The sequence below is a fragment of the Narcine bancroftii genome, chromosome 3, assembly GCF_036971445.1.
Source record: "Narcine bancroftii isolate sNarBan1 chromosome 3, sNarBan1.hap1, whole genome shotgun sequence".
Lineage (NCBI taxonomy): Eukaryota > Metazoa > Chordata > Chondrichthyes > Torpediniformes > Narcinidae > Narcine > Narcine bancroftii.
The window spans coordinates 113,804,095-113,831,852 of record NC_091471.1 but is presented as its reverse complement, the minus strand read 5'-3'; the positions used below and the strand labels follow the sequence as shown (position 1 = coordinate 113,831,852).

Here is a 27,758-nt window from a genome sequence, read left to right as displayed (position 1 = left end):
ACCAAGAGCTTTCTTTAGGCAGTCCTTGTACCTCTTCTTTCATGCATCTCTGTCTCGGTGGCCAGTGGAGAGCTCGCCATATAACACGATCTTGGGAAGGCGATGGTCCTCCATTCTGGAGACGTGACCTACCCAGCGCAGTTTGATCTTCAGCAGCATGGATTCGATGCTGTCGGCCTCTGCCATCTCGAGTACTTCGATGTTGGAGATGAAGTCGCTCCAATGAATGTTGAGGATGGAGCGGAGACAACGCTGGTGGAAGCGTTCTAGGAGCCGTAGGTGATGGCGGTAAAGGACCCATGATTCGGAGCCGAACAGGAGTGTGGGTATGACAACGGCTCTGTATACGCTAATCTTTGTGAGGTTTTTCAATTGGTTGTTTCTCCAGACTCTTTAGTGTAGTCTTCCAAAGGCACTATTTGCTTTGGCGAGTCTGTTGTCTATCTCGTTGTCGATCCTTGCATCCGATGAAATGGTGCAGCCGAGATAGGTAAACTGGTTGACCGTTTTGAGTTTTGTGTGCCCGATGGAGATGTGGGGGGGCTGGTAGTCATGATGGGGAGCTGGCTGATGGAGGACCTCAGTTTTCTTCAGGCTGACTTCCAGGCCAAACATTTTGGCAGTTTCCACAAAACAGGACGTCAAGCGCTGAAGAGCTGTCTCTGAATGGGCAACTAAAGTGGCATTGTCTGCAAAGAGTAGTTCACGGACAAGTTGCTCTTGTGTCTTGGTGTGAGCTTGCAGGCACCTCAGATTGAAGAGACTACCATCCGTGCGGTACCGGATGTAAACAGCGTCTTCATTGTTGAGGTCTTTCATGGCTTGTTTCAGCATCATGCTGAAGAAGATTGAAAAGTGGGTTGGTGCGAGAACGCAGCCTTGCTTCACGCCATTGTTAACGGAGAAGGGTTCAGAGAGCTCATTGCTGTATCTGACCCGACCTTGTTGGTTTTCGTGCAGTTGGATAACCATGTTGAGGAACTTTGGGGGGCATCCGAGGCACTCTAGTATTTGCCAAAGCCCTTTCCTGCTCACGGTGTAGAAGGATTTGGTGAGGTTAACAAAGGTGATGTAGAGTCCTTTGTTTTGTTCTCTGCACTTTTCTTGGAGCTGTCTGAGGGCAAAGACCATGTCAGTAGTTCCTCTGTTTGCGCGAAAGCCGCACTGTGATTCTGGGAGAACATTCTCGGCGACACTAGGTATTATTCTATTTAGGAGAATCCTAGCGAAGATTTTGCTTGCAATGGAGAGCAGCGTGATTCCCCTGTAGTTTGAGCAGTCTGATTTCTCGCCTTTGTTTTTGTACAGGGTGATGATGATGGCATCACGAAGGTCCTGAGGCAGCTTTCCTTGGTCCCAGCAGAGCTTGAAAAACTCATGCAGTTTGGCATGCAGAGTTTTGCCGCCAGCCTTCCAGACTTATTGAACAACTGAATAGTATCCCAACCAACCAATTTTCCGCTGCAACCGTGTCTGCCTGTCCCGCATCGGACTTGTCAGCCACAAACGTGCCTGCAGCCGACGTGGACATTACCCCTCCATAAATCTTCGTCCGCGAAGCCAAGCAAAAGAGAAAGAGAAGAGAATATATATATATATATATATATATATATACATATAAATATATATATATATATATATATATATACATATAAATATATATATATATATATATACATATAAATATATATATATATATATATACATATAAATATATATATATATACATATAAATATATATATATATCTTTCTTCTTTGGCTTGGCTTCGCGGACGAAGATTTATGGAGGGGGTAAAAAGTCCACGTCAGCTGCAGGCTCGTTTGTGGCTGACCAGTCCGATGCGGGACAGGCAGACACGATTGCAGCGGTTGCAAGGGAAAATTGGTTGGTTGGGGTTGGGTGTTGGGTTTTTCCTCCTTTGCCTTTTGTCAGTGAGGTGGGCTCTGCGGTCTTCTTCAAAGGAGGCTGCTGCCCGCCAAACTGTGAGGCGCCAAGATGCACGGTTTGAGGCGTTATCAGCCCACTGGCGGTGGTCAATGTGGCAGGCACCAAGAGATTTCTTTAGGCAGTCCTTGTACCTTTTCTTTGGTGCACCTCTGTCACGGTGGCCAGTGGAGAGCTCGCCATATAATACGATCTTGGGAAGGCGATGGTCCTCCATTCTGGAGACGTGACCCATCCAGCGCAGCTGGATCTTCAGCAGCGTGGACTCGATGCTGTCGACCTCTGCCATCTCGAGTACCTCGACGTTAGGGGTGTGAGCGCTCCAATGGATGTTGAGGATGGAGCGGAGACAACGCTGGTGGAAGCGTTCTAGGAGCCGTAGGTGGTGCCGGTAGAGGACCCATGATTCGGAGCCGAACAGGAGTGTGGGTATGACAACGGCTCTGTATACGCTTATCTTTGTGAGGTTTTTCAGTTGGTTGTTTTTCCAGACTCTTTTGTGTAGTCTTCCAAAGGCGCTATTTGCCTTGGCGAGTCTGTTGTCTATCTCATTGTCGATCCTTGCATCTGATGAAATGGTGCAGCCGAGATAGGTAAACTGGTTGACCGTTTTGAGTTTTGTGTGCCCGATGGAGATGTGGGGGGGCTGGTAGTCATGGTGGGGAGCTGGCTGATGGAGGACCTCAGTTTTCTTCAGGCTGACTTCCAGGCCAAACATTTTGGCAGTTTCCGCAAAGCAGGACGTCAAGCGCTGAAGAGCTGGCTCTGAATGGGCAACTAAAGCGGCATCATCTGCAAAGAGTAGTTCACGGACAAGTTTCTCTTGTGTCTTGGTGTGAGCTTGCAGGCGCCTCAGATTGAAGAGACTGCCATCCGTGCGGTACCGGATGTAAACAGCGTCTTCATTGTTGGGGTCTTTCATGGCTTGGTTCAGCATCATGCTGAAGAAGATTGAAAAGAGGGTTGGTGCGAGAACACAGCCTTGCTTCACGCCATTGTTAATGGAGAAGGGTTCAGAGAGCTCATTGCTGTATCTGACCCGACCTTGTTGGTTTTCGTGCAGTTGGATAATCATGTTGAGGAACTTTGGGGGACATCCGATGCGCTCTAGTATTTGCCAAAGCCCTTTCCTGCTCACGGTGTCGAAGGCTTTGGTGAGGTCAACAAAGGTGATGTAGAGTCCTTTGTTTTGTTCTCTACACTTTTCTTGGAGCTGTCTGAGGGCAAAGACCATGTCAGTGGTTCCTCTGTTAGCGCGAAAGCCGCACTGTGATTCTGGGAGAATATTCTCAGCGACACTAGGTATTATTCTATTTAGTAGAATCCTAGCGAAGATTTTGCCTGCAATGGAGAGCAACGTGATTCCCCTGTAGTTTGAGCAGTCTGATTTCTCGCCTTTGTTTTTGTACAGGGTGATGATGGTGGCATCACGAAGATCCTGAGGCAGTTTACCTTGGTCCCAACAAAGCTTGAAAAACTCATGCAGTTTGGCATGCAGAGTTTTGCCGCCAGCCTTCCAGACTTCTGGGGGGATTCCATCCATACCTGCTGCTTTGCCACTTTTCAGTTGTTCGATTGCCTTATATGTCTCATCCAGGGTGGGAACCTCATCCAGCTCTAGCCTTAGGGGCTGTTGAGGGAGCTGGAGCAGGGCGGAATCTTGGACTGAGCGGTTGGTACTGAAAAGAGATTGGAAGTGTTCTGACCATCGGTTGAGGATGGAGATCTTGTCGCTGAGGAGGACTTTGCCGTCTGAGCTGCGCAGCGGGCTTTGGACTTGGGGTGAGGGGCCGTACACAGCCTTTAGAGCCTCGTAGAAACCCCTGAAGTCGCCAATGTCCGCGCTGAGCTGTGTTCGTTTGGCGAGGCTAGTCCACCACTCATTTTGGATCTCCCGGAGTTTGCGCTGAAGATGGCTGCATGCGCGACGGAAGGCTTGTTTCTTCTCTGGACAGGACGGCTTTGTAAGGTGAGCCTGGTGGGCAGCTCGCTTCTTTGCCAGCAGCTCCTGGATTTCCTGGCTGTTTTCGTCAAACCAGTCCTTGTTTTTCCTGGAGGAGAAGCCCAGTACCTCTTCAGTGGATTGCAGTATGGTAGTCTTCAACTGATCCCAGAGGGTTTCAGGGGACGGGTCCGTGAGGCGGGTTGCAACGTCGAGCTTTGCTTTGAGGTTTTCCTGGAAGTTTCCTCTCGCTTCGTCTGACTGCAGTTTTCCAACATTGAACCTCTTTCTGGGGGCTTTATTGTTCCTGGGCTTTGGCTTGAAGTGAAGGTTGAGCTTGCAGCGAACCAGCCGGTGGTCAGTGTGGCATTCCGCGCTAGGCATGACCCTGGTGTGGAGCACATCTTGTTTGTCACTTTCTCGCACCAGGATGTAGTCCAGGAGGTGCCAGTGTTTGGATCGGGGATGCATCCAGGTGGTCTTAAGGCTGTCCCTCTGCTGAAAAAGGGTGTTTGTAATGACAAGCCGCTGTTCTGCGCAGAGCTCCAACAGGAGGCGCCCATTGTCGTTGCACTTGCCGACGCCATGCTTGCCCAGGATTCCTGGCCAGGTTTCTGAGTCTTTGCCGACACGAGCGTTGAAGTCGCCCAGGATGACAACCTTGTCGGCTGTAGGGGTACGTTGGATGAGGTTGCGCAGGTCGGTGTAGAACTTGTTCTTTTCTGCTGGTTCCGCCTGGAGGGTTGGAGCATAGACACTGATGAGGGTGATGTGACGCTTGTTTTGAAGTGGGAGTCGCATGGACATGATTCGGTCCGAGAGGCCTGTCGGAAGGTTTTCGAGTTTGGAGGCAATGAAGCTCTTGACCATGAAGCCTACACCAGATAGGCGTCGTTCATCCGAAGGCTTGCCAGACCAGTAGAGTGTGTAGCCCGCGCCGCGTTCTTGGAAGCTGCCTACATCTGCCAGGCGGACTTCACTGAGAGCGGCTATGTCGATGTCAAGTCTGAGGAGTTCATGTGCAATGAGGGCAGACCGACGTTCAGGTCGATGGCTGTCAGTCTTATCTAGCATGGTTCTGATGTTCCAGCATGCTAGCTTGAGTTTGTGAGCATCTTTTGAGGGGGAGGACGTGGAGGGGGAGGACGTGGAGGGGGAGGACGTGGAGGGGGAGGACGTGGAGGGGGAGGACGTGGAGGGGGAGGACGTGGAGGGGGAGGACGTGGAGGGGGAGGACGTGGAGGGGGAGGACGTGGAGGGGGAGGACGTGGACCTGTCCTCGGGCCTGCGCAAAGGAGCTTTTAGGTGGTATATATAATGTATATATAAATGATTGTCACTGCAAATCTGGTGCATCTTTACCCTTCTGCCATTCCACTCATCCTGTTACCCTCAGAAAGAAGTGTTCTAAAAAAAATTATGGAGGCTTTGTTCCCCATAAAAACTAAACCAGCAAAGGCTATAAATAGATCAGTTTTACTTGTATTGTGTAACTGTAAACCATTCTGCAAGTCAATAGTTTAGGTTGATTTCTTGGTTTGAAATTTCAAACCAGAACTGTAGAAACTTTGAGAGCTGATAAAAGATCAACATGAGCCATTCCTTATTCAATGCAAGTTGTGCTTGGTCTAGTTGGTCTGATGTTCAATCTTTTTGATTTCCTTCCTGTGATTGTGCAATGGTTTATTTTCACAGACCACAGACAAAGTGAAACTGGTGTGCCTTCACATAATTAGGCAAGAGCATTATCTAGAAGGGTTCTATCGACAAAATGTTGTATTTTGAGGAAGGGAAGCAGATTAAGCCTTAGGTTTTATTTTTAATTATTTATTCACAAGATGCAGACTTCACTCACCATACTGGCATTTGCTGCTCACCATTAGTTGTGTCTGAACTGAAAAACTAGTTTTAGAGTTAATCAAGGCTTGAACCCCAGAACAACTGTAGGAATTGGTAGATCAAGTGAATGTTTACGGAAGTCTAGTAGTTTTAGTGTCACTGCAACCAATACTGACATTATTCCAGATTTTTTTTGTTATCCATTTCCTGTTCAGATTTTCAAGGTTAACAGTAGTTCTTTGGAAGCAAGCAGGGTAACCTAATCAATGTCTTTTTTTTTTTCTTTGGCTTGGCTTCGCGGACGAAGATTTATGGAGGGGGTAAAAAAGTCCACGTCAGCTGCAGGCTCGTTTGTGGCTGACCAGTCCGATGCGGGACAGGCAGACACGATTGCAGCGGTTGCAAGGGAAAATTGGTTGGTTGGGGTTGGGTGTTGGGTTTTTCCTCCTTTGCCTTTTTTCAGTGAGGTGGGCTCTGCGGTCTTCTTCAAAGGAGGCTGCTGCCCGCCAAACTGTGAGGCGCCAAGATGCACGGTTTGAGGCGTTATCAGCCCACTGGCGGTGGTCAATGTGGCAGGCACCAAGAGATTTCTTTAGGCAGTCCTTGTACCTTTTCTTTGGTGCACCTCTGTCACGGTGGCCAGTGGAGAGCTCGCCATATAATACGATCTTGGGAAGGCGATGGTCCTCCATTCTGGAGACGTGACCCATCCAGCGCAGCTGGATCTTCAGCAGCGTGGACTCGATGCTGTCGACCTCTGCCATCTCGAGTACCTCGACGTTAGGGGTGTGAGCGCTCCAATGGATGTTGAGGATGGAGCGGAGACAACGCTGGTGGAAGCGTTCTAGGAGCCGTAGGTGGTGCCGGTAGAGGACCCATGATTCGGAGCCGAACAGGAGTGTGGGTATGACAACGGCTCTGTATACGCTTATCTTTGTGAGGTTTTTCAGTTGGTTGTTTTTCCAGACTCTTTTGTGTAGTCTTCCAAAGGCGCTATTTGCCTTGGCGAGTCTGTTGTCTATCTCATTGTCGATCCTTGCATCTGATGAAATGGTGCAGCCGAGATAGGTAAACTGGTTGACCGTTTTGAGTTTTGTGTGCCCGATGGAGATGTGGGGGGGCTGGTAGTCATGGTGGGGAGCTGGCTGATGGAGGACCTCAGTTTTCTTCAGGCTGACTTCCAGGCCAAACATTTTGGCAGTTTCCGCAAAGCAGGACGTCAAGCGCTGAAGAGCTGGCTCTGAATGGGCAACTAAAGCGGCATCATCTGCAAAGAGTAGTTCACGGACAAGTTTCTCTTGTGTCTTGGTGTGAGCTTGCAGGCGCCTCAGATTGAAGAGACTGCCATCCGTGCGGTACCGGATGTAAACAGCGTCTTCATTGTTGGGGTCTTTCATGGCTTGGTTCAGCATCATGCTGAAGAAGATTGAAAAGAGGGTTGGTGCGAGAACACAGCCTTGCTTCACGCCATTGTTAATGGAGAAGGGTTCAGAGAGCTCATTGCTGTATCTGACCCGACCTTGTTGGTTTTCGTGCAGTTGGATAATCATGTTGAAGAACTTTGGGGGACATCCGATGCGCTCTAGTATTTGCCAAAGCCCTTTCCTGCTCAATGTAGTGTAGCCTTAATGTACTGAACTGTCTTGTGGTGGTACAATATATTTACTGTATCGAATTGTGGAATTATGTCCTTGTGGCGGCCCGCCACCGTGGAGATCATGCCAGCACATCGCGTTGTGTGCGGTAGTAAACAGCAGCATAACATACTGCAGCCTGCAGCTGACGTGGACTTTTTACCCCCTCCATAAATCTTCGTCCGCGAAGCCAAGCCAAAGAAGAAGAACATACTGTAGCACGTCCCTTAACACAACGAACTGGCACAGTTGAAAGCTGGAGCAGTACAAGACCAGCAGCCTTAAAATGGCGCTGGCCAAGTTGCCCTGCTAACAGATCAATAACAGGCTGGGGAAGGAGGGTATTCACATGCAAGAATGTTCTCACCCACTATTGTTATTCATGCACCTGATGTCAGCCAATCAAACAAACAGCGGGAACTCCAACTGTATAAATGGAACCTCTCCAGCCTCAATAACTCTCAGATCTTAACCTCCCACACTGAGAGTGTATTTCTTTGTAGCAGTCGGCTACATCCTTGATTTTACCAGGCCAGGCCTCTGTTGGTCGCTGTGCTGTCTGGTGCCACTAAGCTGGTACGGGCTGTTCTGGTGAAATGTTTGTCTGGATACATGCAAGATTTCAAAGCATTGATCAACGAATTGGTAAATTTCTTAAGATTCAATGGTATTCATACATGGGGAGGCCAGACACTGGATCTCTGTATCCAAAGAAATATCATTCAAAACAATAAAACTAACTTTCCAATGGGTCCCTTGCATCCTGGGCTCAATGCCACTAGTCAATATTAGGGGGGGGGGGGAATATTGGGACACATATGTAGTACTGATATGGGGGCCTGGCCTGGATATGGCCCTGGCTAGTTTGGCCCTGGCTGACTAGACGAATGAAGAACTATTTAAGAAAGTATTGTTCTCTAGTGGAAGAATGCTCGGCCAGAAATGGTGATGGAAGTGGGAACTCTCACAACATTTAAGAAGCATCTGAATGAGCACTTGGTATGGTAGGTTATAGAGCAAGTACTGGGAAATGGGTTTAGTATAGTTGCATTATGTAGTTAAATAAGAAAATCTTGCAGAAGCTGGGATCGAGTGGAATACACAGAAGTGCTGGATAAACTCTGCAGATCACACTGAGTTTCTCCAGAATTTTAGTGAACAGTACAGGTGCGAGATGATCAGTGTGAACATGGTGGGGTGAAGGGCCTCATTCTCTCTGCTCTGACTCTTTAACTCTTTCCATTTTGCAATGTGATGCAGCTGCTAGATGTTCTGAACTCTTATTTATTTGAGATATATTTTTAGACCATTGATGACAATGTGCAAGGTCTCTTGGGGCATTTATTCAGACATATGACTCAAACAACCAGCATCTCTGTTGCACTTCAAAATGTGGACTTGGCTGATTGGACTGTTCTGTTCTTGAGTCCTTATTGAAATTGCTCTTAAAGGTATCAAGCACCTAGGTAATCAATTTCAATACCCCTTCACATCTCCCATCACTAATGTATCTGATCTTGATGTCATTTGTATTTTTATCTGGGTACGTCAAATGCAATAATGTGCTCTGTAATGCATGAATCATAGAGTTGAATGATGTGAAACTAAATGTTTGCAAAATCTACTGGCAAAAATTATAGAATCTAGTGTGCAAAATGCTGTTATAATAATATGATAATAATATAATGCCACTGGACAAGCAACCAAGAGGTGGTTCGAATTTTTATTGACAAGTCTTCAAAGTTATTGGTGGGGCTGGTGAGGTGGGTGATCAGGTGAAGTCTAATTAGGTTCGGGAAAGACACATCAACTGATTGTGGATATTGTATAATTTTGTAAAGAAGAACATTCTCTGTTCAATTGCCATGAATACTGTTATAATCCAACAATCCTAATCCATGGCATGATTGCCTTGTGATGCACAGGTAAAAATCAAATGGAAATGATAAATAGTTGGTGAAGATGTTAATAGAAACATTGGAAAAAAATTCTGGTAGAAATAAAAAGGATTAATAATGAATAGCGCTAATAAAAATAACATTTGATGGAAAGAAAGGTGAATAAAAGTACATTTGTTTTGAGATATTCAATTGGAAAAAAATAGTATTGATGGAAACTATATCCTTGTAAAACTGGCTGCTTTGAGAAAATAAAGTGAAGGGATTAAAATAAAACTTCATTGTAAGTGAAATCACATTCTGAATGGACAGAGGATGGTGGGAAGGATCTCATGTATAGATGGGTAGGATTAGTTTAGATCAGTGGTTTTCAAACTTTTCTTTCTACTCACATGTCACTTTAAGTCATCCCTATGCTATAGGTGCTGTGTGATTAGTAAGGGATAACTTAAAGTGGTATGCGAGTTGGTAGGGGAGGGGTGGGGGGGAAGAGGTTGAGAACCACTGCTCTAGATCCAATTGTTACTGAAATATTTTGCTTGAGAAACATTTTCATTGGCCCATTTCCCTGGGAGTTAGTAAACGAGTCAATTCGGTACAAATAAAACAGTGCTTTTCAAACTTTTTCTTTCCATTCACATACCACCTTAAGCAATCTCTTACTAATTACAGAGTAATTATGGCATAGGGATTACTTAAAGTGAGTGGAAAGAAAAAGGTTGAAAACCACTGGTTTAAATCGACATAGTGATCACCACAGACGTTGTGGGCCAAAGAACATGTTCCTGTGTCATGCTGTTCTATGTAGAAAAGTGGAGGGTTTGATAAATGGGCACATTTTTTTTTGGAACAAGGCTCAAGAAAAAGCCTGAAATATTAGCATTTATTCTGATAAAGGTTGAATTTTCAAAGCAACTCCACCACAAAGAGATGATAATTCGGCTCAGCAAAACTGAAATCTTTAGGAGCAGTGATGGATTGGGAAGAATGTTTAATCTTAGTGTCTGCACAGTTCCAGATTGAATGTCAATGGTTGATCTAGATCTTGCTATGTTTCTTGGTAGTGTCTTGGGTTGTTTATAAATGGATATACTCTTATTTTCTCAGGTCCCTGAGATCATCAATACTATTCGTCAAGCTGGGAAGACGGTCAATCAGGAAGATGCCAAAAGCCAGATTCAAGATGATGATTTGTTTGCTCAGAAATATGAAGTCCTGTTTCTTGGGAAGGTGATGGTGGCGCACAAGAAAGCTCCTCCAGCACTGATTGATGACTGTATCGATAAATTCAACCATGCCCGAGAACACGATGAGCAGGAAAGGAAAGGATCAGCCATGGAGATGGAGCCAAAGCGACTGCCAGCAGAGAGTTTGTTGTCATTGCGTACCAAGCTGTCAATACCATTGTCGCAGAAGAGAAACAAATCTGCTCCTTGGCTAACTGTCCAACATGAACCTCTTGATACACTATCCCCGAATACTTGGGAGAAATGTAAATCACTGGACATGAGCAATATTTCAAACTGTGATGGAGCAGAGAGCGTTGGTTCAAGTGAAGCCATGAAACGAGCAGCCAGTGTCCCCAATTTTGTGCAGCCAACAAACATGAAAGCAAATAGGACAATGCTGTTTACGGTAATGTCTGGTTGATCAGTTCAGTTCCACCATACTTAATTTGCCTCAATGAATTCTTAAAATTATAGTTACCACAAGGGCACGCAATCAAAATTCACAGCCGTATCATCTAAGTTCTTATTAAATGGGCTCAATGGGCTGATTGACCTGCTCCCATTCCTATTTCTTTTGTTCTTGTTCTTCTTCAGGTAGAAAATAGTCATTGTCAGTGTAATAAGCTGGATGAATACTTCAGACCAAATATACTTGTTTAAATCCAGGGATTTGTTAAGTCGGATTCTAAGTTTTGAACTGGGACAAATTAGCCTCAAAATGTTTTTTCAGTTAAATTACATAAATCAAGAAATTGACTAAAACTCTGATTAGAAGGTGGTATTTCAAAACAAAGCAAATGTGATCGGCTTCAGATTTATTACACAGACTTCCACCACCTGCTGGAAGGAACCAGGGGATTCCTCATGCAGTTACTTTAAGTTAGCTCTGCTCTTCTCTCCTCCTGGAATTTGCCTCATCGCCTGACATTCGATTGCTCTCATTGGCTGCTCTCCCATTTGCCACCATACATAAAACCAAGTTCATTCAAAATTCTGCTGCCTATATTCTAACTCTAAATGAGAAATCCTTGCCATTAACCTGTGCTCACTGGTAATTGGTGGCTCCTGATTTGGCAAAGCTTTATTTTAAAATCATTATCTTTGTTTTCAAATCCTTCCATGGCACTTTCTCCTGCCCCTCTATCCTCAATTGTTTCTCTTAATCATTCCCCACGTACCCAAGCCATCAACTGCCAAGCCCTGTGGTCCAGAATTTGTTCTCCAAACCTCTTTATCTTTAACACTTCAAAGCCATTCTTGAAGAGCCTCTTTAACAAAAGTATGTTTGGATATCGGATGAGGCCAGACCTCAAGTATTCACAGATCAGCAGCATCACTGACAAATCTTTTTAGGGCCATGATCCCTGCAGAAGTGTGACATACCCTGTAGTAGTGAGTAAAATATATATATATATATATTTTAAAACGGTGATTGTTACAGTCAGCGTTGAGGCTGCAAACTTCCTTCTGTTGATGTAGGTGTTGAGCACAGAAAATCTTTTCCTTATCTTCCCCACCTCACACCACACTTTCTTGGTTGCTGTGAGAGCCACCAGCAGAGGCCAGAAAACCTGCCCTCAGTTTGCAGATACTGCTTTGGTTGGAAAGACGTAAGTGTGCAATCTCCCAGAGGATGGAGAAGTTGCCTTGCTGGACTTGTGACCCAGAGATTGCCAGAACACCCATTTCTGGTAGATATCTTGATAATGAATTGCAGCAGTTGTATCCTGAATTTATCCTGGGCAGATGTATTAAACATATAGGTCCTTGAGGTAAATATGAAACGAGTTGATATTAAATGACACTTCACATTCCAGTTGGAAAATGCACCGTACTTTGAATATAAGAATAGAAATGATACAAGAACAGGAATAAGCACTTGTACCCACTCTGTTATTCAGAGAGGTTACAGTTAATCCTATCTTGTCCTCAGTTTTTCTGATTAATCCCTCTTGTGACTCGATGCAAAAGTATATCACTATCTTGAATACAGGTGATTTTCTCCCCCGCCCCCCCCCCCCACAATTATGATTGGGGAACAGAAATTCGCTCTTCCAGAATTCACAAATCCCTTCCAAAATACCTGCATATGGAAGATCATTCTTATGAAATATATATGTGGGGGGGGAAGGAAATAAATAAAAATTTCTTTCAACTTGTTTCTTGACTCATGCATCGATGATACAGGTTTGCATTATAGAAAATTGCAATGCGACCATTTTCTAGAAACACAGCCTCCACAGCTACTTATGTTGTAGCTTTTGTTGTCTCTTTCCCTTCTCGACCTTTCGACTGCCCATAGTACCTACTTTTTTTTGTTTTACACTTCTTTGTTTCTTACTCATCCAATTGAGTCTGAACTGGATGTGGTTGGGTGTGATGTTGCAAGCAAATAGTTAACTGGAGACAGAATTCGGGATAGGGGGTGGTGGATGCACAAACATATTGTATCTATTCCTAAGAATATAAATAATCTTCTTAAGGGGAATACAACTTTGCACTTCCATATTCCAATGATCAATGTGATTTCCATGTTACCGCTTTACTTTTCCTGGCTATTGACGATGCAATTTTAATAAATTTAGATTTACTTCTGGAGAAGTTAACTTTTATAACTGCCAGATTCCCCAGAAGAAACAACTCCAGGACCTGATGGAAGTTCACCCCCACAACACTACACCCAATTCTATCCAATAGGGTCTTAATTTCGTGTATAACCAGGTGAAATGTAAAATGTAAAAAGATACCAACATTCACAGCTAAAACACCTATCAGAAAATTCTGGTTTATTGTTATGTATCTTTTGAGGTGCGAGATATAATTGGGGCAGAAAATCATATTGAATCAGTCTATACCTAGAATTAATTAAGGTAGTCATACTATCTACACATAGATCTGACTAGCAATGTGTATCGATTAAAATGCCCAAATCCGATTCCATCTCCCCCTCAATTAAGATAAATACTGAAGGACAGAGGGGCAGGTGGAAGTGCCATGGAAGGATTTGAAAACAAGGATACAGTAAGAAACAGCTGATGTTGAGAATGTACCAGAACCCACTGGAACTACTCAGCAGGTCAGACAATATTTGCAGAGAGAGAAGCAATTAGTTTTTCAGGTTAATAACCTTTTCATCAGCATTGGAAGTAGTCAAGAAACAAACCTGCTTTAGATAGAGAGTGGGAAGCAACAGAGAGAGAGAGGGCTGCCTGACTCACTCCTCTCTCCTCATTCATCTCCTGCACCTGAAAAACATTTGCCTCCTCTTCTCAGCCAACACCACCTCTGTTTGTATAGTTAGGAGATTATTGGTCTCCATCCTATCTCAAAAAGAGAATACACCAGGAAAAAGGAATCAGCCTTTTGGCCCCTCAAACCTGCTTTCCATTCAATATGATCACAGCTGATCTTCCCCAGGCCTCCAGTCCTGTGCCAGTTCAGCAATTTCTAAATTCAAAGATGTATTTATCTGTAAATCCCAACAGTGGTCTACATTCCACATCTTCTTGGAAAGAACAATTTCAGAGATTCAACATCTTCTGCGAGAATACATTTCTATATACCAATGTTTTAAATGACAATCCCCTTTATGTTGTAGCTGTGTACTTTTGTTGAGAATCTCCTGCCAGTGTAAGCTGCTCTGTAACTGCACGTCATTAGGATCTTGGACATTTCGATAAGGTCACCCACTCACTTTTCTAAACAAAACCTAAATACCTGGCTAATGAGAAAGTGCAGGAGGGAGGGCTTCATGTTTCTGGATCATTGGGCTCTGTTCCAGGGAAGGTGGGACCTGTTCTGATGGGATGGTTTGAACCTGAACTGGAGGGGGACTAACATCCTTGCAGGTAGGTTTTCTAGTGATGCTCAAATTAAATCAGATTAGCAGGGGGATGGGAACCAGAGTGTTCGAATAGATAGTGAGGTGAAGGAGGATAAAGGTTACTCAAGGACTACATGTATAAACAGAAATCAAAGATTTGTACGTAATAGAAATGTTCTCAGGTGTATTAATTTCAATGCAAGGAGTAATGTTAGAAAGACGGGCGAACTTAGAGCATGGATTGGTGCGTGGGATTACGACGTTATTGCTATTAGTGAGATTTTGTTGCAGGAGGGTAGCTCAGTGTTCCGGGAGTACTGTTGTTTCAGACGTGACAGAGGGGGAGGGAAACAAGCAGTAGTGGCATGGAACATATAGAGATTAAAGAGGAGGTGGTGCTTGCTGCCTTGCAGTGAATAAAGATAGATAAATCTCCCAGGCCTGACATATTATTCCCTCGGACCTTGAGGGAGACTAGTGTATAAATTGCAGGGACCCTGGCAGATATATTTAAAACGTCTAGCCACAGGTGAGGTGCCAGAGGATTGGAGAGTAGTTCATGCTGTTCCATTGTTTAAAAAAGGCTCCAAAAGTAAACCAGGATAATGTCCCACATGGGAGGTTAGTTCAGAGTGTTTAGGTATCCATGGAGAGGTTGTAAACTGGATTTGAAATTGGCTGAATGGGAGAAGCCAGAGAATGGTAGTGGATGATTGCTTCTCAGACTGGAGGCCTGTGATTAGTGGTGTGCCTCAGTGATCGGTTCTGGGACCATTGTTGTTGTCTATATTAAATATTTGGATAATAACGCAGTAAATTGGATCAATAAGTTTGCTGAAGACTCTAAGATTGGAGGCATTGTGGACAGCAAAGAAGGCTTTCAAAGTTTGCAGAGGGATCTGGCCAACTGGTAGAATGGGTTAATGCAGACAGGAGTGAGGTGTTGCATTTTGGAAGGACAAACCAAGATAGGACATGCACAGTAAATGGTAAGGCACTGAGGAGTGTACAGGAACAAAGGGATCTGGCAATATGATACACAATTTCCTGAAAGTGGTGTCACAGGTAGACAGGATTGTGAAGAAAGCTTTGGCATCTTGGGCTTCATAAATCAAAGTATTGAGTGCAGGAATTGGGAAGTTATGGTGAGATTGTATAAGATATTGGTGAGGCCAAATTTGCCGTTTTGATCGCCAAACTATAGGAATGTTATCGAGTCAGATTGAAAGAGTCATTCCCTTAGTTGTCGGATCTTCAGAAGTTGAGTTACAGGAAAAGGTTAAATAGGCTAGGACTTTATTCCTTGGAGTGTAGAAGAATGAGGGGAGATTTGATAGCGGTTTGCAAAATTATGAAAAGTATAGACAGAGTAAATGCAAATAGGCTCTTTCCACTTGCATTAGGAGAGATAAATACAAGAGGACATAAGTTTAAGGTGAAAGAGGGGGAACATTAGGGGGAACTTCTTCACTCTGAGAGTGGTGGGAGTGTGGAATGAGCTGCCATATGATATGGAAAATGCAGACTCATTCTTAGGTTTTAAGAATAAATTGGATAGATATATGGATGGGAGAAGTCTGGAGGGTTATGAAATGGGTGTAGGCCAGTGGGACTAGCAGAATGATGTTTTGGCACAGACTAGAAGGATCGAATAGCCAGTTTTCTGTACTGTACTGTTCTGTGGATCTAGGAGTATAATGCAGCTTAACACGGCTAAAGACACGACTCAGGAGGGATGACTTCATGTTTCTTGATCATTGTGGGCTCTTTTCCAGGGAAGGTGGGACTTGTTCAGATGGGATGGTTTGCATCTGAACTGGAGGGTGATTAATATCCTTGTGAGAAGATTTGTGAGGACTGCTTCGTTGGGTTTAAACTAGAGGAGTGGAAAGATGGTGTGAAAATTGCATGCACCATTAGTGGAAATTTTCTAAAGTGCATCTGTTTCATTGCAAAGAGTATTGTCGGAAAGGGAGATGAATTTAGAGTGTGGATTGGCACATAGAATTATGACATTGTGGCAATTAGTGAAACTTGATGAGCGATGCCACTCCTTCCCCTTTAATCCCCCCACTCTATTGTGTCTGAAATAACAGTAGTCCATAATATTGAGCTGACAGTTCTGCCCCTCCTGCAACCAAACTGATGGCCATAATGTCATAATTCCACATGCCAATGCATTTCTCAGCTTATCTGCCTTTCCGACAATACTCCTTGCATTGAAATAGATGTATCTGAGAAAATTGGCATCTTTTCCCCCCTCCACTCCCCTGTCTACTTAGGTACTATGGTTCCCATCCCCCTCCAAATCCAGTTTAAGCCTAAAGACAGTACTGTGACTTGCTCATCGGGTGGCAGCAATTCTGGGTGGGGGGGGGGGGTGTAGCATGGTTAGATGGGCAGAATTGCCACCCCAATCATTTGAGACAAGATGGTGTGGGCCCTGATATGCCATAGACATGGACCAGACAAGGGCTTTATGAACAGACTCTAACCACCACTAAACTGACCAGTGGGAAAGCAGCTCCATCTGTTATACCAGTAGGGTGGAGCATCTCTACAGTCAATAGCAAGCAGTCAGTATAATACACCCCCCCCCCCCCATTACATCATCACAGGCCCTCCTTCCCTTCTCAGGAGAAACCCGCATTTGGCGACACGCGTTGCCAGAGAGATGTTGCCATTTCCTGGTTGTGTGTCGCTGGGCAGGCAGTGACTCCGCAACGTGCTGACGTCATTCCCTTAGACCAGTGCGTCTCAGAGTGGAAGTTGGTCGTCCCCCTAAAGCAGCATGAGAGATTAAAATAAAGTTCAGTTACTGGTTCACCCTTGTGCTGTGTGGACGTGCTTCATTTCAGTAGTGCTGCCGTGAGCAGCCGCTACAATAGGAGGAGACTGGAGCACCCGGAATAAACCCACACAGACACGGCAACAGCGTTGTGCTAATTGGTACGTAAACTGTGCTGCTGTAAGGCAGATGAAGGTTCGTCATTAGTATTGCCTGGCACCTCTTACAGTAAGAGGAAAATAGAAGTAAGAGTCTCTTCAGAGTCACTGAGAGTCCGTGGATTTATTCCTGTAGCCGCACAGTCCCTTGTTCGAGCTCTTGGCAACCCGAGCTCTAGATCCAAACCTCCGATACGGTCAGAAAGCCTTCAATGTTTGAGCGTACGTACCTTTTTGACTTGCCTTTTGGTTACTTTTCGTCATACCTTCCAGGATTCCATTGTTTTAGGGATGATAGAACAGGAGGGGATAAAAAGTGGAGGAGTTGCATTGCTTATTAGAGAGAACATTGCAGCAGTGCTGTGACAGGATGGTTTGGTGGGATCGCCCAGCAATACTATTTGGGTAGAATTGAGGAATGGCAGAGGCATGAAAACATTAATGAGAGTGTATTATAGACCACCAAATGGGCTGAGGGAATTGGAAGAGAAAATATGTAAGGAGATTGCATATATGTGTAATAAACATAAGGTGGTAGTTTTGGGAGATTTCAACTTTCCGAACATTAACCAGGACACCCATACAGTAAGAGGGCTGGATGGGGTAGAGATTGATAAGTGTGTTCAGGAAAGATTTCTTAATCGATACATAGAAGAACCGACTAGAGAAGGGGCAGAATTGGATCTCCGAGAAGAGAACGAGAAAGGTCAGGTGACAGTGTTGGGGAACACTTTGGGACTATTGATCACAATAATATTAGTTTTAAGCTAGTAAAGGAAAAGAATAGAGATGGGCCAAAGGTTGAGATTCTTAATAGGAAGAAAGCAAATTACGAGGGGAGGAAAAAAAAATTTGGAGGGTGTGGATTGGGATAAGCTCTTTTCAGGGAAGAATGTAGCAGATAAATGGAGGATGTTCAAAGGAGAAGTTCTGAGAGCGCAGAGTTGGTATGACCCCCATGAAGGTTAGAAACTGTAGGGAACCTTGGTTTTCAAAAGATATTGGGAATTTGGTTCGGATGAAGAGGGATGTGTACAACAGGTATAAACAGCAGGGAATGGATGAACTGCTTCAGGAATGCAAGGAGTGTAAAAAAAATCTTAATAAAGAAATTAGAAAGGCTAAAAGGAGATATTGGCTTTGGCAGGCAACGTAAAAATACAAAGGGTTTCTATAGGTTCATGAAAAGTAAAAAAAAAATGAGTGAGGGATAAAATTGGACCCCTTGAAGATGGGGGGGGGGGGGGGGGGAGGGTAGGTCCGTGGGAGATGGGTGAAATTTTAAATGATTTTTTTCTTTCATATTCACCAAAGGAAAGAATATTGAGCCAAATGAAGTGAAGAAATATGGTAAGGAGCTCATGGATAATATAAGAATTAATTAGGAGGTAGTGTTGGCTATATTGAAAGAGATCAAGGTGGATATATCTCCAGGTCCTAACAAAATATACCCTGGTACCCTGAGGGAGGTTAGAGAACAAATAGTAGAGGCATTGACAGAAATATTTAAAATATCACTGGCCATGGGGGAAGTGCCGGAGGACTGGAAGGTGGCTCATGTTGTTCCACTGTTCAAAGGATCCAAAAGTAAACCTGGTAAGTCTGACATCTCACTGGTGAGTAAATTAATGGAAAGTGTTCCTAGAGATGCAACTATTTGGAAAGACTATGGATTGATTCGGAGTAGTCAGCAATGGTTTTGTACGTGGTAGATCACAGCTAACAAATCTCATAGTTTTTCAAGGAGGTTACTAAAAAGGTTGATATGGGGAAGTTGTCTATTTGGACTTTAGTAAGGCTTTTGACAAGGTTCCTTATAAGAGGTTAGTAAGGAAGGTGGAAACATTAGGGATTAATTATGAAGTAGTCAAATGGATTCAGCAATGGTTGGATGGGAGATGTCAGAGAGTAGTGGTGAAAAATTGTTTGTCAAATTGGAGGCTGTGATGAGTGGAGTGCCTCAGGGATCGGTACTGGGTCCGCTACTGTTTGTCAAATATATTAATGATCTAGATGATAGGGTGGCAAATTGGATTAGTAAATTTGCAGATGATACAAAGTTTGACAGTGTTGTGGACAGTGAAGAAGATTATCAAAGCTTACAGGGTGATATAGGACAGTTAGAAGAGTGGGACTTGGTTCAGCATCATGCTGAAGAAGATTGAAAAGAGGGTTGGTGCGAGAACACAGCCTTGCTTCACGCCATTGTTAATGGAGAAGGGTTCAGAGAGCTCATTGCTGTATCTGACCCGATCTTGTTGGTTTTCGTGCAGTTGGATAACCATGTTGAGGAACTTTGGGGGGGCATCCGATGCACTCTAGTATTTTCCAAAGCCCTTTCCTGCTCACGGTGTCGAAGGCTTTGGTGAGGTCAACAAAGGTGATGTAGAGTCCTTTGTTTTGTTCTCTGCACTTTTCTTGGAGCTGAATGATGGTCCGTTCCATCCTCAACATTCATTGGAGCGCCTTCATCCCTAACGTCGAAGTACTCGAGATGGCAGAGGTCGACAGCATCGAGTCCACGCTGCTGAAGATCCAGCTGTGCTGGTTGGGTCACGTCTCCAGAATGGAGGACCATCGCCTTCCCAAGATCGTGTTATATGGCGAGCTCTCCACTGGCCACCGTGATAGAGGTGCACCAAAGAAGAAGTACAAGGACTGCCTAAAGAAATCTCTTGGTGCCTGCCACATTGACCACCGCCAGTGGGCTGATATCGCCTCAAACCGTGCATCTTGGCGCCTCATAGTTCGGCGGGCGGCAACCTCCTTTGAAGAAGACCGCAGAGCCCATCTCACTGACAAAAGACAAAGGAGGAAAAACCCAACACCCAACCCCAACCAACCAATTTTCCCCTGCAACCGTGTCTGCCTGTCCCGCATCGGACTTGTCAGCGACAAACGAGCCTGCAGCTGACGTGGACATTTACCCCCTCCATAAATCTTCGTCTGCGAAGCCAAGCCAAAGAAGAGAAGAGTGGGATGAAAGATGGCAGATGAAGTTTAATACTGATAAATGTGAGGTGCTACATTTTGGTAGGACTAAATGATAGACAAATGGTTAAATGGTAGACAGTTGAGTGCAGTGGAACAAAGGGATTTAGGAGTCATGGTACATAATTCTCTGAAAGTTGAATCACATGTGGATAGGGTGATGAAGAAGGCATTTAGTATGTTGGCTTTTATAAATCAGAGTATAGAACACAGAAGTTGGGATGTTATGTTGAAATTGTATAAGGCATTGATGAGGCCAAATTGGAATATTGTGTGCAGTTTTGATCGCTGAATTACAGGAAGGGTACAGGAAGGATTAGTATAGAGTGCAGAGGAGGTTTATGAGAATGTTGCCATTTGAGTTACAGGGAACGGTTGAGCAGGCTGGGACTTTATTCCCTGGAGCGTAGAAGGTTGAGGGGTGATTTGATAGAGGTTTTCAAAATTATAAGGGGACAGTAAGAGTCAATATGGACAGGCTTTTTCTATTGAGAGTGGGGGGGGGATTCAAACAAGAGGGCATGGATTGAGAGTAAAAGGGGAAAAGTTTAGGGGAAACATGAGGGGGAATTTCTTCACGTAGAGGGTAGTGGTAGTAGAGGTGAGATTGATGTTAATATTCAAGGAAAGATTGGATAGGTATATGGACGAGAGAGGTATGGAGGGTTATGGGCCGAATGTGGGTCAGTGGGACTAGGTGGGAGAAGATGTTCATCACAGTCTAGTAAGGCCAAACTGGTATGTTTCTGTGATGTCGATGGTTATATGATTATATGAAGCCCACTGGAGCGCACTAGCAAACTTCTTTGCAAGGATATTAGTTCCTCTCCAGTTCAGGTGTACATCATCCCATGGCAACAGGTTCCATCTTCCCTGTGGATAAGAGCACTTTGATCCAGAAACCTCCCACTAGTATGTGGCATCATTTCTCAGATCACAAGTCTGGAGGTCCTGTGCCTAATTCTGAACTTTCCTTTCAGGGGCCCATCACCCTTCCTACCCATATCATTGGTCCCTACATGGACCACGACATCTGGCTGATCACCCTCTCTCCTGAGAACGCTACAAACTTGATCTGAGTTATCTCGATATCAGACACCAGGAAGGTGACATATCATCTGTGTATTCGATCTCTTCCACAGAACCTCTTTATCTGTCTCTCCCCCCCCCCCCCCCCAACTGGAATCCCCTATCAATACATTTCACTTCTTCTCCTCCCTACCCTTCTTAGTCACAAGTCCAGACTCCATGCCAGAGCCCTGACAGATGTGGCTTGTGCCTGGTAGGTTGTCTACCTCCACCACCCCACAACTATGCAACAGTGGTATATGTGTTACTAAAGGGATCAGGCGCAGGGTGCCTGCACTGACTGTCTATATCCTTCCCCTCTCCTGACTGCACCCACCTACCTTCCTCCTGCCTCCTAGGGATTACAGTATCTCTGTAACTCCTGTCTTTCACCCTCTCTGCCTCCCAAATTATCCAGAGTTCATCCAACTCTAGCTCCAGTTCCCTTAACTTTGTTTGTCAAGAGCAGCAGTTGGATGCCCATCTTGCAGTTGAAGTCGTCAGGAATGCTGTTGGCTTGCCTAACAACTGACATCCTGCAAGAGGAACATGTCCCTGCCCTGGCTGCCATTCCTACTATCTGTGAAATAGGAAACAATTTTTTGAAAAACCTGTCCTTATCTTGTCTCAACTCCTGCACCTTCTCCTCTGCCTCTGCTCACCAAAGCCTTTCAAGTCCAACCCTGAGCCACTCACACTGCTTGTGCTTCCCCTCCTTTTATTGGCTAGATCTAATTAGCCAATGGAGTGATTCAAATCAGAACTTACTGAGATTCAGAGTAGTAATTTTAGGAAAGAGATGAAGAGGAACTGCTTTTTTTTCAAAGGATGGTGAATCTGGAATTTGCTACCCATTGAAGCAGTGGAAATGACCTTAGTAAATATATTTAAGATAAGGTTGGATAGATTTCTGTGTCATCAGGGAATTAAGAGATTTGGGGAAAAGGCAGGTAGGTGGAAATGATTCATTAGATTAGGCTTGATCATATTGAATGGCGGAAAAGTCTCGACGGGCCAAATGGCTGACTCCTGCTCCTATTTCTTATGTTCTTATGCTCTATTGAAATTAAGTTGAGGTTTTTTTTTACTAAATAAGGAGATCTTCTATACCAGTTTTATGCCATTGATAGGTAAGTCAGAAAGAAGTAACAGTTAGGTAGCAGATTGGTTTGATCTAGCGTACACCACATGAACAAGTCCTGCAAGCAGATTCACTGGGAATTACTGAGAGCCATTGATACTTTTTAGGGGGTAAAAATTGCGGAGGAATGGAGAAATTAAAAACAAGTTGGCTGAAGCATTTTCACATACGGTTTTTAATTTCGGATTTGCATCATTGGTTGCCTATTACCTCGGTTGGTCCCCTTTCCGTTTAGGAGAAATATTTTGATCAATTGTTGAATCCATCAACAATGAAAGGAAAATTTGCATTTCAAACTCTGCTCATGGAAGAGTAAGAGAGTGTTGAAAGAGAATTATTACACATTAACAATGAGAGTAATTTTATGCATCAAGGGAGGAAATAAATGGTCACACTCCCTTGTAAAGCCGCATAATCTTGCCCCTTTAGGCTAAAGACATACTCACCTGAATGCAGCAGAAGCGCCTCCAAGGTGCTGATGCCAACCCTCCTCTGTGAGGAATAATTGGTGGAGTGCCATGGCTCTGCCAACGCATCTGAATGTGCAGCCACTGTAAGCGGCTGCCTGGGGGTGGGCTGAAGACTCCATCAGCCGGCGATGCAACTCCCTGCTGCCTGACAGCCCCCTGCCCCGCTGCCTGACAGCCCCCCGCCCAGCTGCCTGACAGCCCCCCGCCCAGCTGCCTGACAGCCCCCCGCCCAGCTGCCTGACAGCCCCCCGCCCAGCTGCCTGACAGCCCCCCGCCCAGCTGCCTGACAGCCCCCCGCCCAGCTGCCTGACAGCCCCCCGCCCAGCTGCCTGACAGCCCCCCGCCCAGCTGCCTGACAGCCCCCCGCCCAGCTGCCTGACAGCCCCCCGCCCAGCTGCCTGACAGCCCCCCGCCCAGCTGCCTGACAGCCCCCCGCCCAGCTGCCTGACAGCCCCCCGCCCAGCTGCCTGACAGCCCCCCGCCCAGCTGCCTGACAGCCCCCCGCCCAGCTGCCTGACAGCCCCCCGCCCAGCTACCTGACAGCCCCCCTTCCCGCTACCTGACAGCCCCCCTTCCCCGCTACCTGACACAGCCCCTGCCCCACTCTGTGCCTTCGGGACAGGGGCAGCCATTGGAGGACATTGGGGCAGGGGCGGCCGGCAGTGAACGCAGGGGCAGGGGCAGCCAGCGGAGGACATGGGGAGGTGCCCAGTTCAGGCTGTCACAGCCTGGCTGGCCATTCCTGCACCGGGGCCCTCTTAACAATAGGTTAAGAATGAGACTCAAGACACATCATAGGTGGTCTTCCCTACCCATCATCCGCCACGCAGCTGGAACTGTTGTGGGAAACAGAGCGGTTCCAGCTGCGTGGAGGATTATGGGTAGGGAAGACGGCCATTGCTGTGCTGCATATTTATGACAGGTGGTGCTGTGGCCTCTGGATATGTATAGATCCTTTCAGATGGACCTGGCAAAGCTGAAGCAGCCTTTTAGGGCTGCCACCTGAAAGGTGAGTCTGCAAGTTACGATACACTCCTGCCACTGCCCTTCAGGCAGAGGGTCCACCTGAAAGGGCCTAATGAAAGCAGTAAGAGCATGAACTGTAGTCTATTGGGGGAACTGAAAAGCTGCCCTTTTCTGAAATGATGAATTAATTTTTTGGAATCCTTTCACTTGGGAAAGACAAAAAGTCATATTTCCATTCTTAACACTTCCTAATTGGCTAATAGTCTGCCTGCTCAAAATTAAACTAAAGATGAGGTTAAAGCTAGCTGTTTATTGACCTTTTGATCTGGCCTTTAAGATGCTGCCTGGCCCATAAACCCAGCTCCTGGAACTTTGAGAGAACCTGGTATAATACACCATGTATTTGGGGCAAGCGGATACGACCTGGCATTCTGATGTTAATAGAAATCTGGTTATTTTTAAGGGAAGTTGAATTAAATAATTTGGAAATTATAGCCAGTATCTAAAAAAACCTATTGAGTTAATAATCCTGGACTTGGGTAGGTTAAAAATTAATTATCTATATAGCAGTCAACAGCAGATTTCATGCCAATACTGAATTGGGATAGGAATATGGATTTTTTTTAATGCATAAATGATTGTTTTTGGTCACTATTTACATTACAAATGCACAGTTATGTAATCAAGTATCTGAGGTGTTGCTAGTTATTTGGGTGCCTGACCCTTGTAGTAGCTTGCTATTTGACTTCTGCTCTTACTCGTTCAGATTGCTTCTCACTTGCAGCAAAAAGATTGTTTCTGATTGTGATCGGGGTATAATGGGAGAGTGGTCATGTTGGCAAATCATAATGAATGGTATTTGTGTGACATCACCATGATACAGCTGTATCCATGGTACCCAGTTCAAATAAGGTGGTAGATTCCACATTGTGATTCATTGGCTCTCTTTTCCTCATTTTCATCAAAAATGTGCTTCCTTTTTCAGATTGGCCAGTCAGAAGTTTACCTCATTAGTCCTGACACAAAGAAAGTGATGATTGGGAAAAGCTTCAAGGAAATCTCTTTCTGTTCTCAGGTTGGTCACAAAACAGTTGATATTTCTGTCCATCCCTTCCACTTAATTCCTCTAGTTTGGTCTGAACATATTTTTAGCTTCTCTATTTGGAGATAAAAGTACTAACAATAAAGTCATCTTGCTTTATATGTTTTTATGTTAAGCTGTAATTTTTATGTGGGTATCAGTTGGAGCATGTTTTGTACTTCAGTTCCTTGCCTCAGGGAAAGGACTCATTCTGCTTAGTGAAATGGTCTATTGTTAAGAGGGTTGCATGGCTGTGTTGTCCCGAGAGGAACCTTACCTTCTGAACTAAAGCAATATGAATTGCAGGAGTGGGAGTAGTGGAAAGGTTGTGAGGAAGTTGTCCTGATTTGGTTGGTTGGCGATCAGCTGACCAACTTCATCTTGTTTCTGCAGCTGAGCAAGTCTGTGTGTTGCTGCAGGTCCCCTTTCTCACTCTTATTAACAAAGCAGAAGGCAGTTGAACCTTCCACTCTCATCTCTTCTGCATCTTTGGTTGCTGTCCAGAATGGCTGAATCTGGGATTCTTGAATTGGGATGCTGCCTCACCACCAATCATTGAGCCATTTGTTTGGCCATCTACGATGTAGTGTGTTCTCTGCAGCCACGATGGAGTCTTCAGTGGGACTTTCTTGCCAAGTTCAGTGGGACAGCCTGCTGCATGAAAATGTTAGCAATTGTGTTAGTTGCCCTTGCTTCTTTTTTAAAAAAAATGATCAGTAGATATGGATATGACTTTCATAATTATACAGAAATTACTTTGTTTGCAAATGTTTTACTTTGCTGGAAATTCTCAAACATACTTGTACAACTGAGAATGTAATGAGTACAATTGTGACACTTCTGTTTCAGAATATACAAGCCTATCAACAAATAGTACATGTCCAAAATAGACTGTTTAGATCTGTGCCACAATGTTAATTTTCCACATGAACATCCCAATTTAACTTCATTCTCTTCATTTCCAATAGTGTTAACTATTTCTGTGCTGAGCAAAATTCTAGTAATTTAGTTCTCTGACCCTATTAAGACCTCTGCAAAATGCAAGCTATATGCTTTATAAATGTAAATTGCAAAAACATTTTACAAATAATGAAATAATTTTCCTCATCATTCTATAAATAGGGAATTAAGCATGTGGATCACTTTGGATTCATCTGCAGGGAGAATCCAGACAGTGCCAGCTGCCATTTTGTCTGCTATGTGTTTCAGTGTACTAATGAGGCCTTGGTGAGTATATGCCTAATCTCTGGAGCAATTTTATACAAAAAAAAGCATTGTCTTAGCCTTTTGACGTCAGGGTGAAATCAATAAATGAATTGCATCAGTGAGTTGTGATACAGTTCTTGGATTTTGTGGGGTTCTGATTTTATTCTGGGACAAAAGATCCTAAGGGCAATGAGATGTTCATGCAAGCTTGTTTGGAATACATGGTTTGGGACACCAGATGGTGTCACCATCTGGTGAAGTTAGTTTCTGTGTCATTAAGATATTAAGATATTAAGAATCACATTGGTCATCTGTGATGTTTCTTTTTTGTAATAAAGAAGCTTGGGTTCTTTTAAAACAACTATACTTTATTAGCTAAAGAACTCATGACTGCATCCATCTTGAATCCAACCGAAGCTGCAAAAAACTAGTCTCCGAATCCTAGTGATCAGGAATATCATGACACACTAATACAGTATTCATTTCAATTTAAAGTTCCAACACAAAAATAAACACAACATTAGCAGCACACACTTTTTAAGTGTGCAGTTCCTTTTGGAGATTCAGTCTGTCAGGGGGTTTGATAGCGCGTGAGGATCTTAACACAGGTGCTTGTGTCGGCTGTGCTGGTCCACGACTGTCTATCACTGTTGGTGTTTCCTCTGTCGCTGTTCAGGCTGGATTTTCTGCCTTTGTCTGTTCCTGCAGTGCCTCTTGCATTTTCAGCAGGCTCTTCTGATTCCTTCTCAGTATTTGACCATCCTCTGTTTTGACAGTATAGGATCTTGGATTTACTTCCTCCAGAACAGTAGCCTTTTTGTCCTAAGTGTTGGAATCTCTGAGTCTTACTACGTCGTGTTGTGCCAGTGGTCCTAAACTTCTTTCTGACTCGTCATAGTTTGCTTTTTTTCTCCATTACAGACACTTTTGTTTCTGTTTGATATCCTTGACATCTCTGTTCTTGTTTGGATCTGCAGAGTAGGGAATTGTGGTGCATAGTCCCATCGGAAGCTCAGCGGGTAACATGTCATGTTCAAGTGGCGAAGCTCTGTAGCTCGATAGAGCTAGATACTGATCTGACCCACTGCCTAGGCTTTCTTGAACAACTGTTTAACTATGTGAACTCCTTTCTCTGCTACTGTTTGACTGTGGATACAAAGGACTTGAAGTCACATGTTGAAAATCATATTCTTCTGAAAAGTTCTGAAATTCTCCACAGCTGTTGCATGATCCATTTTCCCACTGTAAACAGTTTGAGGAATTCCATGTCTTTCAAAGATCGATTTCACACAAACAGCAGACTAAATATTAGGAAGCAGTGCAATTTCCAGATAGTTCGATAGACATTCAATAACCAGCAAGTAATTCTTTCCATCCATGTGGAACAGATCAGTCCCAACTTTCTGCCCTAGTTCTGCCAATGTCATTTATGATCATGAGTTTCTTTGCCTGCTTTGCATGGTGTTTCAAACAGGTCTCACAGCTGAAAACCATTCTGCCAATAAACAGTAGTTCTGGCCTCCTCTTGCATTTTTCTATTCCAAAGTGTCCCTCATGCACCCTTTTTAGCAACTCACC

General features: G+C 44.5%; 1 protein-coding gene across 10 annotated transcripts in view; it reads left to right on the top strand.

Annotated features, from left to right (window-relative positions):
* The window catches only part of LOC138757498 (TBC1 domain family member 1-like), a 312,814-nt gene that overhangs the window by 156,746 nt on the left and 128,310 nt on the right, over positions 1–27,758 (top strand). For 9 of the 10 annotated variants that reach the window (XM_069924958.1, XM_069924959.1, XM_069924956.1 and 6 more), the window contains exons 2-4: positions 10,367–10,894; positions 24,879–24,968; positions 26,097–26,201. In XM_069924958.1, coding sequence (XP_069781059.1) covers positions 10,367–10,894; positions 24,879–24,968; positions 26,097–26,201 — 723 coding nt within the window. Of the gene's footprint in view, positions 1–10,366; positions 10,895–24,658; positions 24,749–24,878; positions 24,969–26,096; positions 26,202–27,758 lie in introns of those variants that run through there. The other variant, XM_069924965.1, reaches the window with a different exon arrangement.